This window comes from Berghia stephanieae, chromosome 10, assembly GCF_034508935.2.
Source record: "Berghia stephanieae isolate SIO BIC M18660-M18661 chromosome 10, UCSD_Bste_1.3, whole genome shotgun sequence".
Lineage (NCBI taxonomy): Eukaryota > Metazoa > Mollusca > Gastropoda > Nudibranchia > Aeolidiidae > Berghia > Berghia stephanieae.
Window position 1 is genome coordinate 43,279,073 of NC_088369.1, and position 20,645 is coordinate 43,299,717.

A 20,645-nucleotide genomic window follows, 5' to 3' on the forward strand; every position below is an offset into this window, starting at 1 on the left:
TACACTGTACTACAACTTACAACATTTGGGATTATCAAGAGGGAATGAGATTAGCGGAAGAGTAGCGTCCCTTGATTGGCATGGACGTCCCCCATAGTCTGTGACGTCACAGGCGGAAAAGTTATTAGAGAGAGAACGTCATGTTGGTTGTGCGCATGCGTCTCTCGTCTCTCGTCCTCGAGGACGAGAGACCATGCGCACAACCAACATGACGTTCTCTCTGTAATAACTTTTCCGCCGGTGACGTCACAGACTATGGGTGACGCTACTCTTCCGCTAATCTCATTCCCTATAGCTACTTTAAACACAACAATTTGACATCTTAATCACAGGTGTCCTTAATAAAAACTTGTTGAAAGAAAGAAGCTTTCAGTCGGTTGGCCTATCGGTGAATAAAACGATTTTAAAAATATATAAATAAATAAATACACGTAACTAAACAAATAAATAAATACATACATAATAAAACCAACCTAACTGCAAGTTTGAAAGATAAAGGCATTGTTGTAAAACGCCTCGTCGGTCCGTAGGAAGGGGGGGGGGCGTGGGCGTGATGAGCATAATAATATTATGTGTATGTGATAGATATATCTTCATAAGATGGCAACAACAACAACAACAAAAAAAAAAAAAGAAGATAGGCGACATAATAAACATCATTCTGATCTTGCATTAGTTAAAACTGTCCAGTAATAAATACATCGAAAGATCCCCCCCCCCCCCTTTTCCCATCTCCTCCACAGGAGCAGAAGGAGGAGGAGGAGGAGAAGAAGAAGAAGAAGAAGAAGAAGAAGAAGAAGAAGAAGAAGAAGAAGAAGAAGAAGAAGAAGAAGAAGAGAAGAAGAAAGAAGAAGAAGAAGAAGGAGGAGGAGGAGGAGGAGGAGGAGGAGGAGGAGGAGGAGGAGGAGGAGGAGGAGGAGGGAGGAGAGAAGAAGAAGGAGAAGAAGAAGAAGAAGAAGAAGAAGAAGAAGAAGAAGAAGAAGAAGAAGAAGAAGAAGAAGAAGAAGAAGAAGAAGAAGAAGAAGAAGAAGAAGAAGAAGAAGAATTACGTCTGAAAAATGATTTGGAGTCAAAATGAAAAGAAATGTGTGAAATTTAGTTTTGGTCACTTGGAAGAAATTACATACACCCATTCATTCTCTTGGACAAACTCATATTTTTTTTATTAAAAAAAAAACAACTTTCGGGTATCAAATCGTTTTGAGGCATGGATCACATTTGAACAAGACAATACCAGTAAGGTCGTTTAATTTCTATAACAGAGGCGTCGTCAGAAAGTCGTTCCAAAATAATGACTCTATATTAATATTCTGATGGTATTTTTATGACTATTTACACAACGGGGCGTCCTATAAAACTTTATGGAGACAAGCGATAACAACGAATGAGTCCGTCGGTGTTGCTGTTTGTTTTGTTGGTTTTTAAGGGTTTTATGGCGCTTGCAACACATTAAGGTCATATCAGCGCCAGTAAAAAGGAAGAAAATGGGATAGCGATCTCATCTCATGTAGTTCCATATCTGAAGCAGACGTCGGAGGTCATCTTCCGCCAAGCTGATCTATCTCTTGCCAATTCTATTAAAGCAGCGCCACCTTTCTCAGCTTCATCTGTCCAAGTTCTTATCCCTTTCAAATACGTCATTCTTTGTCTTCCTCTTATTCTTTTTCCATTCATCTTTCCAGTCAAGGCGAGTATTTCCAAACCAGGGTGGCGGATAATGTGTCCTAAAAATTCCATTTGGCGTTTGATGATTTTTGTTATCAGTGATCTTTTTCTGTTTGCCATTTCTAAAATTTCTTCATTTCTTTTCCTTTCCATCCATGACACCCTCATCATTCTTCTGTAAAACCACATTTCCACTGCCTCCAGTCTTTTAACCATGGTCTTGTTTATGGTCCAGCCTCACAACCATATAGCAGCACAGACAGTACATAGCAATCCAGGACTTTGATTTTTGTTTTCATGCTAATATTCCTGTTTTTCATAATTGTATGCAGCTGGTTGAATGCATTCTTCGCCATACCTATTCTTTTCTTTATTTCACAATCTGATTTTCCATTGGATGTTACATTGAAGCCTAAATATTTGAAACATTCAACTTGTTGTATTGTTTGTCCTCTGCTTGTTATTACACAGGCTGGTGGGTTATTATTTTTAGATACCGATAGCGATAAGTTCTAGAATTACAATTAAAGCACCAAGAAAATGTAAGACAACGGGGATTTTGTTCAAACAGGAAAACCGTAATCTGTTTCGCAAGAAAGTTCGGGAAGCAACGTCCTACGCAGGATCAGCTGACTAGATGAGATGAGGAAACAGATGTAGATTCCAAGAGCACACTATCAAAGTACTTAGTTTGAGATCACCTAAAGTTCTCACCCAGACACAAGCACAGGTCCCAACTAATAGGAATACACTCAAATGTTTTACAAATCATATATAATAGGTAAACAAAATATAATACACAGTGCATTCAGAGAGATTATTTACAAGGGAAAAAATATCATCTCCCAGAACTATCTATACATTTGACTGTTTCCCTCTCAGCCAGGGTATCCGGCCAGGGCCAGGACAAAACCAAGTAATCTCATTCCAAGACGAAGACAGAAAGCACGTTGGTTAACAGATATAGGGGGATAGAAGACACAGTAAGTGCCTCCCTGCCCACTATGGGAGGCCAGGAATCCCACCCAGGAAGACAGAAAGCACGGTGGAAAACATATAGGGGGATAGAAGACACAGTAAGTGTCTCCCTGCCCACTATCGGATGTCAGGAATCCCACCCAGGAAGACAAAAGGCACGTTGGAAAACATATAGGGGGATAGAAGACACAGTAAGTGCCTCCCTGCCCACTATGGGAGGTCAGGAACCGCACCCAGTATCCGTGTTGAGGAAAGTTTGGGGAAACGCCAAGGATATCACGATAGGGCATTCTGATAAATTGTCATAACACAACAACCAACAACAACAACAACGACAATGTGTTGAATAAAATAAGATAAATACATATAAACATTTACTTGGAGCATTTCAATGGCCTCACCATGTTCAATGAGCTACGCGATGCATTTTTTGATTCCCTATGCATGCCGAATTGTATTAACGATTAATTTCATATGGTCAACAGTCCAATTGGCTTGTTAAGTGTCTTTATTATTGTTATCATCATTATTATTATTATTATTATTATTATTATTATTATTATTATTATTATTATTATTATTATTATTATTATTATTATTATTATCATCATCATCATCATCATCATTATCATTATTATTATTATTATCAATATTATTATCATTATTATTTTTTTTATTTTTTTTCTAAGTCATTATGGCTCGTTGTTTTGATGGAAGTAGCGACGCAAAATACACTTTGTCCATTATCTTTTTACACCAGTTTTTACGTAGCCAGAGTAGGAAGAGACTTAAGACTTTAGTCCGACAAAATCCTCAGAAGTGGATGATGTGCCGATCACCTGGTAACAACACGCAGGACACAGGCAACTGGTGCCATAAAACTTGATGACCACATTGATACTGATAACAAGCGCCGCATACAATGTCAGACACATTAGATTTAGATAGAGGCAAATCAAGATGGGACATGGTACTACCGACATAATAAACAAAATATTGAGCTTTTATATAGATAGTTCGAAGATGACGTCACTCAGGTCTTTGTTATTGTTTTTTGCCATCCGCGTTTATGAGTAATGCTCACTGAACTGTATTAACCTGACTATAAACGTTCATGTACACAGTTTTCTGTGTTGGTCCGTTATACTTCTGGATGGCAATGTTGTGAGCTTCTGAGACAAGCGCATACCATCCATAGCGCGATATACACTAAACGTGCTCAAATCGCTTTACAAAGGGTCCCTGGCCAATAGCAACACGTAACATGTAGGACGGGACATGACGCCTGTTAGGCGATATTACATTTTTTATTCCGAACAGAGACAACGCTGTTAACGGCCAGGTACTCATTTTACACCTGAGTACGGTGAGAGAATGTGAGTAAAGAGCCTTTTCCAAGGACTCAACTATGCTCGAACCCATGACCTTCCGATCCGAAATCGAGTGGCATACCACTAGACCACACAGCCGCACAAAAAAGAAATGATTAATCCCCCCCCCCTTCTCTCTCTCTCTCTCTCTCTCTCTCTCTCTCTCTCTCTCTCTCTCTCTCTCTCTCTCTCTCTCTCTCTCCTCGCCAATGCGTGTATTATAATTCAGATCACGTACTTCATTGCATGACACACAGGCGGGGTCTTGAATACTGTTTTGGTCAAGTTGACAATACTCTCGAAATGTTAATACCACAGTCCTCCATGTACCTCGATCGACTGTCATTGTTACTATCATTATCGTTTTACTATTACATATTTTTATTATTTTCTTTGTTATGGTTCTGTTCTAACATTATAGGGAATGGTGATGATATTCTTAAATTGAAACTGTGGTAAAATAAATCAATTAATAGATACATGAATTCATCAGTTAATAATAAGAATAACAACAACAACAAAAATTATTAAATAATATACTACTACTACCACTACTACTACTACTACTACTACTACTACTACTACTACTACTACTACCACTACCACTACCACTACCACTACCACTACTACTACTACTACTACTACTACTACTACTACTACTACTACTACTACTACTAATAATAATAATAATAATAATAATAATAATAATAATGGTAATGATAACGATAAGAAGAAGAAGAAGAAGAAGAAGAAGAAGAAAAGAAGAAGAAGAGAAGAAGAAGAAGAAGAAGAAGAAGAAGAAGAAGAAGAAGAAGAAGAAGAAGAAGAAGAAGAAGAAGAAGAAGAAGAAGAAGAAGAAGAAGAAGAAGAAGAAGAAGAAGAAGAAGAAGAAGAAGAAGAAGAAGAAGAAGAAGAAGAAGAAGAAGAAGAAGAAGAAGAAGAAGAAAAGAAGAAAAGAAGAAGAAGAAGAAGAAGAAGAAGAAGAAGAAGAAGAAGAGAAGAAGAAAAGAAGAAGAGAAGAAGAAGAAAGAAAAAGAGAAAGAAGAAGAGAAGAAGAAGAGAAGAAAAAGAAGAATACAAGGAGGACATAGTCATAAAATACGCGCCTCAACTGGCACCATCCCATAAATTACCCCATTTGATAATAAATGTATTTGTTTTCTCAATGAGTTTCACGGCGCTTGCGACAGTTCATGAACTTTCGCGATGAAGATGACGGTGATAACGGCAAAGTTAGAACTGTACCATCTTACAAGTAGCTAAGAAAAAGCAAGACAAAAAGAGCGTTTTACTGGAGACTTGTACTGTAAGAAATGGATTTTATCTTCCATATATATATATGGCCTGCTACAGGAATCAAATTTTATCGTAAAACGCATTGAGCACGATGAAACCCGAGATCATGGACTATATTATTAATATTTTAAATGTACGCAAGTATACCATTAAATTCACTACACATTGCATGAATTTAAGGGGTTGGTGTGCGATGGAAGAAGATAATATGTAAATAACCTACATAGAATTAAATAAATGGATCAAACCGTGAAATGTTCTATTGATAAAGAATGCGTACGCCATATTTATAGACTAGCTATTATCTCTGTGGCATAATATTACATTATAACAAATAATTAGGCCGTCAAGTCTCTCTCTCTCTCTCTCTCTCTCTCTCTCTCTCTCTCTCTCTCTCTCTCTCTCCTTTCACACACACACACACACACACACACATATATATATATATATACATATATATATGTATATATATATGTATATATATATATATATATGTACATACATGCAACACACACACACACACACACACACACACACACGCATAAAACTAGGTCCTCTCACTGTCTCCAAAGGCATGCACATTTGATAGTGCTTACCGGGTCGTTTTATATTAGCTTCCTATACTCATATAGCACCGAGGGAAAGCAGATTTTCATCTGATTTTCTCTATTATTAGCTTATTAGGTTGATGAAACAAGTGGTGGAAACTCTCTTCCTTCATCGCGTCACACCAAGCAGTTTGTCATGATAGCAGCCATTAGATTCTTCCTGGACTATTGGGCTACGATTCCCAATTTTTCAATCAAATTGATGAAATGTATGAATATTTTGTAGACGTCCGTCTCATTTTGCTCTGCAATATTATAGGCAATGAACTTGAAAGTCTTGGGTAAGCAGTGCTTACTGTGCTTCTTTGGACAGCACATGCCTGGTGGGGACATGACTGTTCAACATATGTGACCCATCGTCTCAAAACGGTGTTATGTCGGAACGAACCAGATGCTTAAAAGCCGAATTAAATGTTAAACTTGTCAAAAATATAAATTGCTGGCATTAGCACCCTAAAATATGGTATCCATTCTTCTCAATAAAACATACAAACTCAACACAAGTCTGATATTTCTGGCTATAAATTCAATTTTCAACATCTTAACCAACCCGACTTAATACCGTTTTGAGGCAAAGGGTCACATATGTACCATTTGTGGTCAAGAGCCCGAAACCTCAGAATATCTAGTTGAACGTTGCGTTGCGAAGAAACTTCCGGGCGTGCTCGCGACCATACACGATTGCAGCAGCAACGAGTTTGACACCTGGATGGATCATCATAACACAGTAGTGTGACACCATTAGAAGATGATGCTGCATCCTTGCACTCAGTAAGATAAAATTGAAACAGTGTCTATGTTTGCGAGGGTCATTTGACGTTGGGAATCGCTGTCTGGCTGCCCTATTGCCAAATTTATTTGCGCACACCTACATACTTTATTACCGGACCGATTTTGATTGTCGATGGCTCAAAAGATTTGTCTCGATCTATGTTAATTTCCACAATGCAGTAGTATAATAAGTAAAATAGATGACTGTCTGTTCGTAATAGCCTTTGTTTTTCCATAAATATATTGCACTAATAACAAAAAGAAGAAGAAGAAGAAGAAGAAGAAGAAGAAGAAGAAGAAGAAGAAGAAGAAGAAGAAGAAGAAGAAGAAGAAGAAGAAGAAGAAGAAGAAGAAGAAGAAGAAGAAGAAGAAGAACATTAACACTACTACAAATAATAATAATAATTATTGTTATTAGAAAGAAACAAACTGAGTTTCTGTTTTTTTTAAAAAGGAAATCAACAACAGGATAGATACATTTAATCCAAGGAAAAGCATGTGAAAAGCTGAAAAGTCATTAGAGAATTATTATCATTTTTTAAAAAAGTCTGATTTAACATCTGTTTTTGATATTGAAAGGACATAAGTAACCGTATGAGTTGGTGTCTAAAAAGATTTCATTGGCAACCAATTACAGGCTGTTTGTTTCTGACATTCAAGAATGCTCATTTTGTGTTATTCATATATTCACTTGACTGACAAAACATAGAGGTAAAATCTAAAAAAAAAAACAAAACAAAAAAAAAACCCCAAATTAAAAAAAAAAAAAAAAAAACACACCAAAAGGTCGACTATCACCATAATGCACCTAGAAATACCCATGTACAGATTTCAAGTGTACGAGTACCAATCTAACATCAACCTAATTTGCATATCTAGTCATAAATCTCTGAAAAAGTTCTTTCTTTTTCCAGTCATCCACACTTTTGTGCAAACAAAATCACACACAAATTAAAAAAAAAACAACCCACAATTATCTAATCATCCAAAATAAATTTTTAAAAAGTCAGTACTCACTCAACAAACTTCCTGATTTCTTCCCCTCTGATGTAGTACATCAAAGTTTCATGGTATCCTCCTAGGACGTCATAATCCACTCTTGGCTTCTCTGGAGGACCACAAAGCTTCTCCAGGTCCACATCATCTTGCTGCGACTCGCGCACATAAAATCCGAGGCACACTCCCAACAAAAATGCTACACAAATTCCCAGGATGATCAAAGAAAAACAGCACACACTTATCATCCCTCTACCCGGTTTCTTAGAGGATTTGAGAAAATTATCAACTTCGTCGCTCTGGTCCTGATTATCATTAGCAGGTGGTGGTGAATGAAAAGAATAAGGCCTGCTATTGTTACTATAGTTATCAAAAGTTCTTCCTCTGTCATAATTGTAATCATTATAACGTCTTCGATTTGGTGAAATATGTCTCATATCCTCTTCAATACCAACAGGCCGGTACGCTGTGTTGCTTGCCATTGTTTTGTTAAGACAGTCGGGGAATTATCTAAATACCTATGACTTACTCAAGTAATTTTGACTAATTAGAAGGCAGACGATTTTGGGTTTGACGTTGCAAATAAATGTGAAGGGTTCCATTCCAATGCCTGGATGATTTCATACTTACATTATTCTACTGGACAATAAGACATCTGATGTAGTCATACTCAACAAAATATGAATACTAGATCAAATATCTCTGTAATCTTTTTCATCCAAATACAACATTGTCCTAAGCAATCATTACACTCAGGGATGGCAGAAGAATTGGTAATCACGCAGGGAAGTCCTCACGAGTCTGACAAGCCTTTGGGTAAAATACAAAAATCTTCCATTCCAAGTTTGCTGCCTCCAAACTGATGCCTGAAAACGTCAAGGCCCCAAAGATGACTGTGCCAGGGACATTGACATATCAGACGACTGTCAACAATCACAACAAATAATCATTATCACTCAGGGATGGGCCATAAACACTTTAGCTTCAACAGTTTACTTAAAACAAAATCTGATGGCCAATTGACGAACAAGTTTGTTTAGTATTTTTTTTTGGCAGAACTTTTGCTCCAGTTTAGTTCTTCTCCTCCTCTTTCAGGTTCAGTGGTTTTTCTGCATTCACATTTTTGGTCAAGCAGTTGAAATCTATTTACCTCAAACTGAAAAAAAAAAAATAGAGAGAAACAAAGAATTTCAACAGATATAACTGAAAATATGTTGAGTTGTACTAAATGCAATAAAAGTCTGTCTGTCATTCATGTTCAAGATTATAACAGATCAAATACCATCAATAAAGGCAGACTCCTTTTTCACGCCACGACCAAACAAAAGAAAAATCCGAGCACTCACTTTTACCAACCACATAACCGAAAACCCATTGACTGATACGCCACAAACAATTCGAACTGCTTCAAAATCCCACAGACAAGAACAGAAAACTACAGAAATTCTTTCTTCATTAGAACTATCTCGGAGTGGAATGGGCTGGATGAACTGGTCATCATGGCACCACACCTAAACGATTTCAAGGCCCGACTGACATGGACCCGCGCCCAATGAGGACCATTGGTTTCTTCAGCGCCAACCATACAGATACAGTTCTGCTGTATTTATTTCTCTTACATCAGCGAGGTGCCCTGGTAGTTTTCGTATGTCTGTAATCAGAACATTGTAATTACCAGATACAGTCCAGATTTCTAATTTATGGTATAACTATAAAAAATGAACGCTTTTAATCCGTAACGTAATTGGCCTCCATATATCACTAAAGACTTGGAGAATTTCGCACAATAGGAAGTGCAAAATTATTATGAATCACCAAAAAGAAATTATTGAAAAAATGGTATTACGCCATGTTGATTGCATTCTGAAAGTTTAATTAAGAGTGAACACGGTTATAATTACAAAATTTAACACTTTTGGCATTTTGAAAAAGCAGTGTCTACGAACACGGTAACCGGGCATCTAGCCTCAGGATCTACGTACAAGGTAACTCCCGTAACTGGTTTGCCACTACAATACAAGCAATGGATGGACCTTGCTCTGTGTGTGTGTTATTATAAAAAATCAAACAATACAATTTAACCCACTAAATGCGAGATTCAAGGTTACCGTGTACGTAGACACTCCATTTTGAAAAACTACAAACTATGTTCATTCTTCTCCATTGGGCATAAAAATTCCAATACAGTTTAACCATTTTCATTTAGACCAATGTGTACTTGAGTATATCTCTAGATTTAGACCTAAAAAAGTCAATTTCAGTATTTCAATTACGATTGTAGTTGTAGTAACTATCAACAGGTAGTCAAAACCCACATTATTTGACGAGAAAGACAAAATCATGGACCAATTGGAAGTCCAGATAGAAATTAAAAAGAAAAGAGTTAAAACTCTTCAAAAGTAACAAAAGTCAAAGTAACTGTGATATAAATTAAATGAAAAAGTTTTTTCTCACAACATAACACGATGTCCAAATAAAATCAGGACAAAAATAAATAATCTCAAAATTACAGGGAGACCTTCCGAAAGCTCCCACTTCTACATCCCCAGTATTCTTGTTCTAGTACGGGGGCTGGGGGAACTTTTTTTTATAATGTTCTAGTAGGGGGGAGACTTTTTAAAAAAAAGTCCCCCCCCCCCCCTGCAAGAACATTATAAAAAAAACACAAGAATACTGGAGATGTAGGAGCTTTCGGAAGGCCTCCCAAATTACATATTCTGTTGATAGTGTGAGTAGGAGAATGAGCTGAGTCAGTGGGATATGGGCAAAACAGAATTTCTGAACTCTTTTTCTTCAGTTCCACCCTCTGCCTACATTGTGTCGTCCTCCCCTATGCGCTCGCACATTGGAGTTTGACGAGTCCGAATAGCCACGGGAGACTATTCAGACTCGAGTCCGAATTTCCACTTCGAAATGAAATTATAATACTCACACTATTCTACACATTCAAATAAAATCTGATCAACTGTAAGTTAAGTAGAGTCCACTTAGTATAAATAAATCAGTAAAAAATAATAATAAACTCGTTCAGATAGGTCACATTCACGATTCACAACTAAAAACTTGATCTTGACAAACCTGCCTTACCAAGTGATCACAACCTATAGTTCGCTATATTTATATATATCTTAAACAGGAACAAAATTGAAAAGTCCTTGTGACACAATCAAACGAACATTAAACCAACTTTTTGAAAAGTTATTAATTTATGACAGGTCTTTGCCAGTTGTGCGATTGATTACCTTGCCTATGCACTGTCGTATCGTCGTACAGTACAGGTGTGTTGAATTGCAACGCTGTGTGTGTGTGTTTGTGTGTGTGTGTGTGTGTGTGTGTGCTCCTCAGTGTGTGACAGGGAGTCAAAGAGAGAGAGCGCGCGCGCGTTGTTGTGTCGCTTCGCTTTCAATGCGTTCTTTTGGCTTGAAGTTTCAAGATCACCACGGGACATGGCATGCCACGGGATCATAACAAAGTCGTGCGCTCAGTTGGCAGACGACAGGCGTTGTCGTCTCTGTCACCGAGTCAACCAAATCCGACACACCTGGGGTATTTTTTGTTTGGTACACAGTTCACCCCTGTCTACTGTCTACTCTTTCTTTCGACAGGGTTTAGGCTAACTCCCGAAACGTTGATAAAAATATATAGATAGTATGCGCTTGACTAGAAGCTCACAACATTGCCATCCGGAAGTATAACGGACCAACACACAAAACTCTGTGTAACCATGAACTTTTATAGTCTGGATAATGAAGTTAAGTGAGAATGACTTATAAAAGCGGATGGCAAAAAAAAAAAAAAAAATAAAATAAAAAAAAACAATAACAAAGACCAGAGTTACGTCATCTGCATTCTATCTATACCATCATTTTTACTCGTTCTATTTATACAGTTTTTGACACACATTACCCTGATCGACTTAGCTGTGAATGAGTACCTACCAGTCAGGCGATCGACTTACGGATATTATTTTAAAGTTAGTTTCCTAGTAATATACGTCATTAAAGCGTATCAGATGGACGTCTAGTTCCAAATGGCCTGCTATCACTTTTGACATTGATAGAATGAAATTGACGTCACTCGGGTCTTTGTTATTGTTTTTTGCCATCCGCGTTTATGAGTAATTCTCACTAAACTGTATTAACCAGACTATAAACGTTTACGGTTACACATAATTCTGTGTCCGTTATACTTCCGGATGGCAATGTTGTGAGCTTCTTAGCCAAGCGTATACTATCTATATGTAACTAAGCCACTCTGAAACGCGCTAATATAATATGCATTTCATTTATTTCTTATTTTGATTACACTTCGTTCAGGTAGGTCACATTATAACTAAAAACATGATCTTGACAAACTTGCCTTTACTTAGTGATCACAAGTACATGAAAAGTACATTGAAAATAAGAGCGACTAAGAAACTATTTGAGAGCTTATTTAATAGAAGAAGAAAAAATCTTTCATAAAAAAAAATTCAACCGACATGTAGGTACTTATTTAGAAGTCAGATAACCCTAATGCGCATGATCTATACTACATTTCCATGTGCTAGAAGTCATTGGTCACATTGCAAAATGTGATTAAAGTGACCTACATAGTGAAACGTGTTCACAGCTTTTTAAATATCTAACATCACGATTGGTCATTTTGTTCAGCTTGACACATGAGTATGTTTATAACTTTCATAAACAAAGCAGCGTGTTTACATTTGTTAAGATATATCAAATCATTGGACATCAAAAAATCATGTGATTGATGACCTGGTTGGACCAAAACATGAATATAGATCGCTCCCATTGTTATGGCCACCTTGTAATGGGGATAGAGGTCTTTACTCACACCAAAAAAAAATCTACACAAAATATTGCCCATTTAATAAACAATGATAATCAAGCCCATAATTGCGTTCGGTTATCAGACCTGCAAGTATGTACACATCGGATTCAACCTTTTGTTTTCCGCCGCGTCAAATGACCCCTGACACAGTCTGGGCAAAATCAAAATTTCTTATACATATACATCGAGAGCAAGAAGCCACGTGGAAAGCGGAAATTAGCGCGCGCAGAGAGAGAGAGAGAGAGAGAGAGAGAGAGAGAGAGAGAGAGAGAGAGAGAGAGAGAGAGAGAGAGAGAGAGAGCATTGTTATTTTAGTCGCCTGTGTGGACCCAGAGATCAAGGAGAGATCCTTGAATTTGTATGTGCATCTCTAATGGTGTGGACTGATGAAGAACCATAGACATTGTATGTGGGCCCAGGAGACCGACATCTTTTAAGAAATTCTACACAGCGCCCTTCCGAGTAGTTCAGTTATTCAGTTATACTTATATACGGAAACAAGAAGCAGAATCACAATACAGTTATGATTACCACTTCCACCATCATCATCATCACCATGTTAATTATTACACACCAACACCGCCATTATGGATTACATGCGCTCGGCGCATAGTTGAGTCCTTGGAAAAGGCTCTTTACTCACATTCTCTCATCGTACCTGGCCGTTAACAGCGTTGTCTCTGTCCGAAAAAATTATATCAACTTACAAGAGTCATGTCTTGTCCTATAAAAAAGCTCAATTTTTAAATATTTTTTTTCATCACCACCTTCATCGTCCACAGTCATTACTACAATCATCATCATTGTCATCATCGTCATAGACATCATCATCACCCGCACCATTCAATCATGTTTTTGTTTTTAAGGCTTTTATAGCGCTTGCAACACATTTAGGTTATATCAGCGCCAGTAAAAAGGAAGAAAATGGGATAGTAAAAAGTTTTAGAATTACAATTAAAGTAAAAGCACCCAAGAGAAAATAAGATAAAGGGGAACTGGGAACAAAAAGGGATCTGATGTAGATTCCAAGAGCACACCACCGGACACAAGCACAAAATCCAACAAAGAGGAATACACTCAAATGCTTACATTATACATTCAAAATAACAAATATAATAATACATAACAGAGAAATGATTTACAGGGGAAAAAATATCATCTCCCAAAATAATAACTATGCATATGACTGTTTCCCTCCCAGCCATGACTCCGGCCAGGGCCAGGACAAAACCAAGTTATATCATTCCGAGACAAAGACAGAGAGCATGTTGGAAAACAGATATAAGGGGATAGAAGACATGGCAAGTACCTCCCTGCCCACTATGGGAGGTCAGGAACCCCACCCAAAAGCACAGGTCCTTACGAAGAGGAATATACTCAAATGTTTTTTTATGTGATATAAAGAAAACATAATACAATGCAAAACAGAGAGATGATTTACATTTACAATGAAAAAATATCATCTCCCAAAACTATACATTTGACTGTTTCCCTCTAAGCCAGGGCATCTCATTCCAAGTCAAAGACAGAAAGCAAGTTGGAAAATAGACAATGGGGGATAGAAGACACAGTAAGTACCTCCCTGTCCACTATGGGAGTTCAGGAACGCCACCCAGATGATGGGGGATAGAAGACACAGTAAGTACCTCCCTGTAAACTATAGGCATGGGAGGTCAGGAACGCCACCCAGATGATCGTCATAGACAACACCATCATCACCCAAGGTGGTTGTCGTTGCCATCACCACCACAACCCTCGCCATTCATGATATTTCATTAAGTCGATCAGAAAAAAAAAAAAAAAAAAAAAAAAACAACCAACAAACAGACAAAACGAAACAAAAATCTGACAAAACTCATCAAGTCTTTCCAAAAAAAAAATATGTTTATTTATTTACAACCGCGGCCAGGACAACAATCAACAAGGCATGTGATAAAATTACAATCGTAGCAACACTGAAACAAATACTCACTCACTCACTCACCTTTGGAATTCTACATGCATAAAATGAACCAACATATTTTAAAATGAACTGACTGATACCGATAAGCACAAGGAAAGTATTTACAGCAACATTGGACGAAAAAAAACAAAAACAAAAAAAGCGTGAAATTGAATGTACGCTTCAATTTAGTACACGAAAACAGATAAAATGGATGCTACGGGTTTCCCCTTTATCAGCAAAACAGGATATGAATGAAACACTACATCCTGTTTTGTTGAGAAAAAGGGGAAACCCGAAACGTCCATTTTATGTTTTCGTATTTTAAATTGAAGCTTACATTCAATTTCACATTGTTATTTATTTCTTCGAGGAGCTTCGAGCAGCAACATTTACATTGAACGAAAATGAATAAAACAGCTTTAAAAAAACAGAGAGAGAGAAAGATACTTAACAAGATGGTCTGATAATCTTCAGGCTTAACTCACTCAACCCTAAAACCGACTATATCCGTAGTATACCCGGGGTTACTTTTACCCAATGCCTATTTATTACATTATTCTGAGACAAATTATAGGCGTAGTATCAAACAAAGCTAATATTTTTTAACGTTAATGACAGTAGAATAGAACCATCTATGTACATGCTCATTTTTAATACATTTTTCCCCATTTTGAAATGTAGTAAAAATCTCTAGGATTGAGTGAGTTAAAACCATTCTCAGTGGAAACGATTCTCGAAAACGATTACCAAAACAATACTTTATGTATAGGGGCTCTCGATAACTCAGTTGGTATAAAACCCACTTCAAACGCGAGGGGGGGAGTTTGATTCCAGGTGTCTTGAGATTTTTTTTCCAACTTCCCTGGGAGTGATTGGGTAGCTGGGTCTGTCCGATATGACAGAAAGTACTTTGCGGTAGACTAGCATCCTATCCAAAGGGTAGCAAGCAATTTCCTTATAATATCCGTTTCATGCTACAGAAACCGGGATAGACTTCGGCTCTATGGGTCTAATCCTCTGAAGGATTATTACTTTTTATGTAAAAACGAAAACGACAGTCAAATAACAACAAAATCAACAACAAAAAATAAAAATATAACAACTACAACAACAACAATAATAGATGCTGTAAGCCCAATAAGGTCTCAAGTACCCCTGATTTATATATTTATTTATTTTGACGTTGAAGCGATTATTATCCATTTTTGTTTTAAAAAAAAACAAAAACAAAAAACAAGAACAAAACAAAAACCCAGTAAACAAAATTATATGCCATTCACCTGAAATGTACATTCTTAAAAAAGGCTAAGTCATAAAACACGAATCTCCTAAAAGAAGACAAATTAATATATTCAAATTCCTATTATCAAATTAAGTTCAAAATTTAATAGACTTCAACAGTCGTGGCATCACTTCCCTCGTAATGACGCATAGTAACTTAGTAACTGGTTCTAAATTATCGGAACAATGGCGGACGCCCTAAAGAAATACGTCTCCGACGATCATAAAAGTGTATCCAGAGGAGAAAAACATTTATAAATATGATCAAGTTTTGACTTTTATACATTCTGATCACATGACATGTGAAAAAGTTCTAGCCAGCATGAAGAATGAAAAGTACCGATTTTCTTTGTTTAGAACCAAGCTGTTCGTGGCTGGGTGGATGTGACATCAGACTATTGAATCCTATTACAAGCATCAGATTCACCCCGATATACATTATATTGTTTTGAGACTATTATTTGATTACTCACATATTCCAGATCAGTTAATTGTAATAATACAGCCCACTAATTTTCAACCCTAGTCGTTCTCTTTTATCTTCCCCTCTGCTATCCACTGGCTTTTCTTCTTCTGCTTCAAATTCTTCAAAAATTTCTCCAACTCTGTTAGAGATTCCTCCTTCTTCTCCTCCTCTTCGTACTCCCCTGCATAATCAGCCACCAGCTCTGCTCCGGCTTTCCTCACACTACCCATATCCCATCTACCTTTACTTCTCCCATCCCGTTTCTTCTTCTCATCATTTTTATCACCACCATCATCATCATCATCAAGATCATCCCATTTAGACTTATTTTTATCCTCTCCCCCCGCTACAACCGTCGCGGTCTTCTTCTCTTCTTCCATCCTCTTCTTATCGATCAGTGACCTTTCTGCCCTTTTACTGGCTGTGTCATCATTATCATCATCCCTCCCTTTTCTATCACCGCCATCGTTTGCACCACCCATCCTACCTTCTCTACTAGATCTATCATTCATCTGTGACCTTTGTCCTCGTATGCTTGGCAATGACGATGAATCACGACTCCCCTTCGACTGAAGCTGAGACTCATCTCTGAATCTATCGGAGGCAGCAGCAGATGATTTATTTCCACCAGTGGGCGACTTACTCCTGGATTTGGACTTTTTGTGTTGTCTAGACCGTGATCTCGACCCTGACCTTGATTTATCACGCCTTCTGAACTTGGACCTTGATTTTGACCTAGATCTCGACCTCGACCTTGATCTCGACTGCAATGTATTTCTTTTTTTCCCCTTTCTATTTGTTGAGTTGGGCGATTGGCCATGACTACCGGCTCTACATGGAATATGAGTGGAGACTTTGGATGGGTGCTGTCCGACATAATAGACATTCCCATGCTTGTCTTTTGTATAACCCTCTTTCAGGATGCTTCCATGCTCAGCATAATACCTATTACCTTTTATGTCTTTGCCCCAACCGCTTGAAATTTCTTTAAAATATCGCACTGAAGACGGGGTTCCCGTTTGATTACTTATTTGAGATGATGATGATAATGATGGAGCATTTTCACCGATTCTTTTACTGTCGGGTTTGTCTCTTTTCTTCTTATCCACTTCTTCCCTCTTACTTTCTTTCATTTCTGCTCTCTTTTTTCCTTCTCCCTTTTCCGTCATCAATTTTGCCTGTTCCATCCTCAATCTTTCCTGAACCCTTCTTTCTATCTCTTTTTCAATATCCTCCACGTCTATATTGACCAGCTTTGATTTTTTCTCTCTTTCTGCTCCTTCTGTATTCGTCAAATTCCCAACAACATCCTCGCCTTGTGACCACTTTCGATCTCTTCCCTTTTCTCTATCATACTCAAAATGTTCCTTGGACACTTTTTCTTTCCCTATTTCAACTTTCTTATCAGATTTCATTCCTTTTTCAGCAGACGAAGACATAGAAGATGCTTCAAGCTTTTTCCCTTTCCTCTCTTTCTCCATCGCTTCGAACTCTTTGGACGAGATCCTTTTCAAACTCAACTCAGGGTCGTCCATTTTTGGTCTCATCAGAATACGTGGGACCTTGTCAGTTAACGATCGATAAGCATTTGATTTCGACATAGAAGAGGAAGCAGTTTTTCTAACAAGCCCCGCTACTTTTAACCCTTGCTCCAGAAGTCGTTTTTGTCCATGATTTTCTCCCTTTGTTTCTTCAGAACGACCCGATTTGATTTTATCAACTCCATCTCTTTTCTTATCCCTGGCATATTCTTCCTCCTCATCATCGGCGTAAAACCTCTTTGATGGTATTTCATAATCTTTTCTGGACAGAGATGGTGGTGAAGCCTTTGATGAGGACCGGTGTGCTGATGGAGATGGGGTTCTCCGCCTCTCTCTGACCTCCTTGGTTATGACAATGTTTTTCAAATCTCTCTTCATAGACATTTTATGAAATTTATCAACGTCCTCTTCTAAAAACTCTGACTCCCTTTTCTCTCTTTCTCTCATTCCTTCACCCATCTTTACACCTCCTCGTTTCAAATTCGACTCACTCACTCCTTCCTTGACTTCCTTCCTCACCTTGCTATCCCATCTTCCCATCTTGTTAGATACCTCTTTACCTACCTCCTGCCCGTCATCAGCTTTGTCATATCTAAGATAGCGATTACTGTAACCAACACCACCACCAAGAGCTTTGTCATCCTTCTTAACCTCAACAAAGACCTCTGCTTTCCTCTTATACAACTGCAATTCTAATGGTGACCTTGACCTTGCCTGTCTACCTCTTCTATTTCTATCTTCAATGTCATCATGATGATCTATTTTTTTAGATGACACATTTTCCCAATCCGAGTGACGTTGACGCAATAAACTGGATCTCAAATAATTTTGGTGCTCTTGCGAAGAAAAGGATTCTTTCAACAATTCATGGTCTATCTTTCCTGTCCGTCTATCGTCAAATTCTCTTGATTCAACTCTCTTTTGTCTCCTGTCACTTGACCGGGCTGGTGACCTGCTATGGGATCTGGAATGCGATTGTTTTGAATGAGGTGGGGAAGTTGAGAACTCTTTGGCCGGCTTTCCTCTGCTACCAGAGCCCCCCGTTGGCCAAAGCAATTCCCTGCTGCCCAAGTACATATCTAGCTCAGCTACACCTGTGACTTTTGGGATGGAGAATGTTTTGGCCAATTCTCTTTCCCGTTTGACAGACGGTGAAAATGATCTCGACTTTGACCTGGCATCTCTCGTCCTCTCATCATAATGACCACCCGGGCGATCAATACTACGACTTCTTCTTCCCCTTGTCTTTTTCATACTGCGCTTTCTACTCCTACTCCTACTTCTGCTTCGACTACGAGAAGAGGAAGAAGTAATCAGACAGGACAGCGTGGACGATTCAGAGTTAGACCGAGATCTAGACCATTGTTTCCTAGACCGTTGTTCACCTCTCTTACCATCTGAATGACGCGTTTCAACATCATCTATTCTGCTCAACTCTCTCCTCTTTTTTTCTTCTGTCTCTCTATCTTCTCCACCCTCTTTTTTTCTCGATGGCCACCTCCTTTCTTCACTTTCCCTTCCCCCATGTGACCTTCTTGTCAACAATTCTTTCTCTCTGTCTCCAGCTGAAGACAAAGACAACGTTGACAAGTCTGGATTTTGAGCGGTTCTTGCAGTTGTTGTTGTTGTTGTTGCTGGTGTCTTCGTGCCCTTTGGAGCTTGTTCTCTCTTTCCATCAGAAAAGAGTTCTGAAGATAGAGGCGGTGGCGATCCGCCCAGACCTGGGATAAAAGTAGACTTGTTGAAGAAACTGAAGGGAGAAGACTTTGATGATTGAAATACCGGATCTTCCTCTATTTTCAACTTAGATTTCTGGGATGTTGGGTTAATATCTGTTGAGGAATGGCAAGAATGAAGAATTAGACAAGTAAGGTTGGTGGGTGATAGATAATGGAGGAGGATATTCAAAATATTTCAAAGTTTTCATTTAACGCCAAAGTCCACATAAATCAAAGTATTTAAAGACTCCATCCCTTATCCCAGAGCAAAAGGCACAAAACCTATAAAACTCTATAAAAAATTAAATTATGCCTTTTTCGCCACGACACCATAAGATATCGTCGCCTAGGCATTCCACGAAGGAATATAGATACCTCATCAAACAAGACGTCTGTTGTCAACAGGAATCAACCATGTTGTCCAAGTGAGCAAATTGGGAGTTAATAATCTTACTCAAGGGAAAAAAAAATGAAAGTGCCTGAAGCGGGGCTCGAACCCGGGTCATTCTGGGTCACAGTGCAATGCCTTTACCACTCGGCCACTTCATCTTATGGAAAAACCAAGTGTTTATGCCTAGAACTGAAAGCAGTGACTGACCACCGTGTCATTGGCTTGTCCAGTGTAAAACGTAATATCTTAACTCACTCAATCCTAGAGATTTTTGCAAATTTTCAAAATTGGAAAAAAAAAAAATCTATTAAAAATGAACATGCACATAGATAGTTTGTTTTTTTTCAGCTATCATTAATACGTAAAAACTAAAAAAATTAGCTTTGATACTAAGCCTATAATTTGTCTCAGAAAAAAATGTAATATATGTTCTTAATTTTTACATGTGAATGTTAGTTGAATAAAACTATCTATGTACACGATCATTTTTAATTCATTTTTTTTTTCCAATTTTGAAAAGTGGAAAAAATCTCCAGGATTGAGTGAGTTTTAAGAAAGTAAGAAAAGAGAGTTATTGGCATCCATGAGCACAATTCTGGGGTTAATAATCTTCTTCTCCTTTAGACCTAAACACTTGGTTAGATTTCCCCTGTGGCAGCAGCCTCTTATGGTTTTCACACTACTATGTTATGACGATCGACCCAATCAGCAAAGTCCGGTCCGCAATCGTGTACCGTCGCAAACCCGCCGGGTAGCATCGTCACAATGCACCGTTCGACTAGATGC

The 20,645-nt window shown here is 38.0% G+C and overlaps 2 protein-coding genes across 2 annotated transcripts in view; both read right to left on the reverse strand.

The window, feature by feature from the left end:
* LOC144955824 (glutamate carboxypeptidase 2 homolog) overlaps positions 1–11,079 on the reverse strand; it is a gene marked incomplete in the record, with an annotated part of 56,075 nt that extends 44,996 nt beyond the window's left edge. Inside the window, 2 exon segments of the mRNA XM_078886020.1 lie at positions 7,706–8,840; positions 10,872–11,079. Of these exon segments, the coding sequence (XP_078742146.1) occupies positions 7,706–8,166 (461 nt within the window).
* A 3,301-nt stretch (positions 11,080–14,380) lies between these two features.
* The window catches only part of LOC144955822 (uncharacterized), a 44,981-nt gene continuing 38,716 nt past the window's right edge, over positions 14,381–20,645 (reverse strand). Inside the window, exon 17 of the mRNA XM_078886018.1 lies at positions 14,381–19,582. Within this exon, the coding sequence (XP_078742144.1) occupies positions 16,266–19,582 (3,317 nt within the window). The 3' untranslated portion in view covers positions 14,381–16,265. The remainder of the gene's footprint in view (positions 19,583–20,645) is intronic.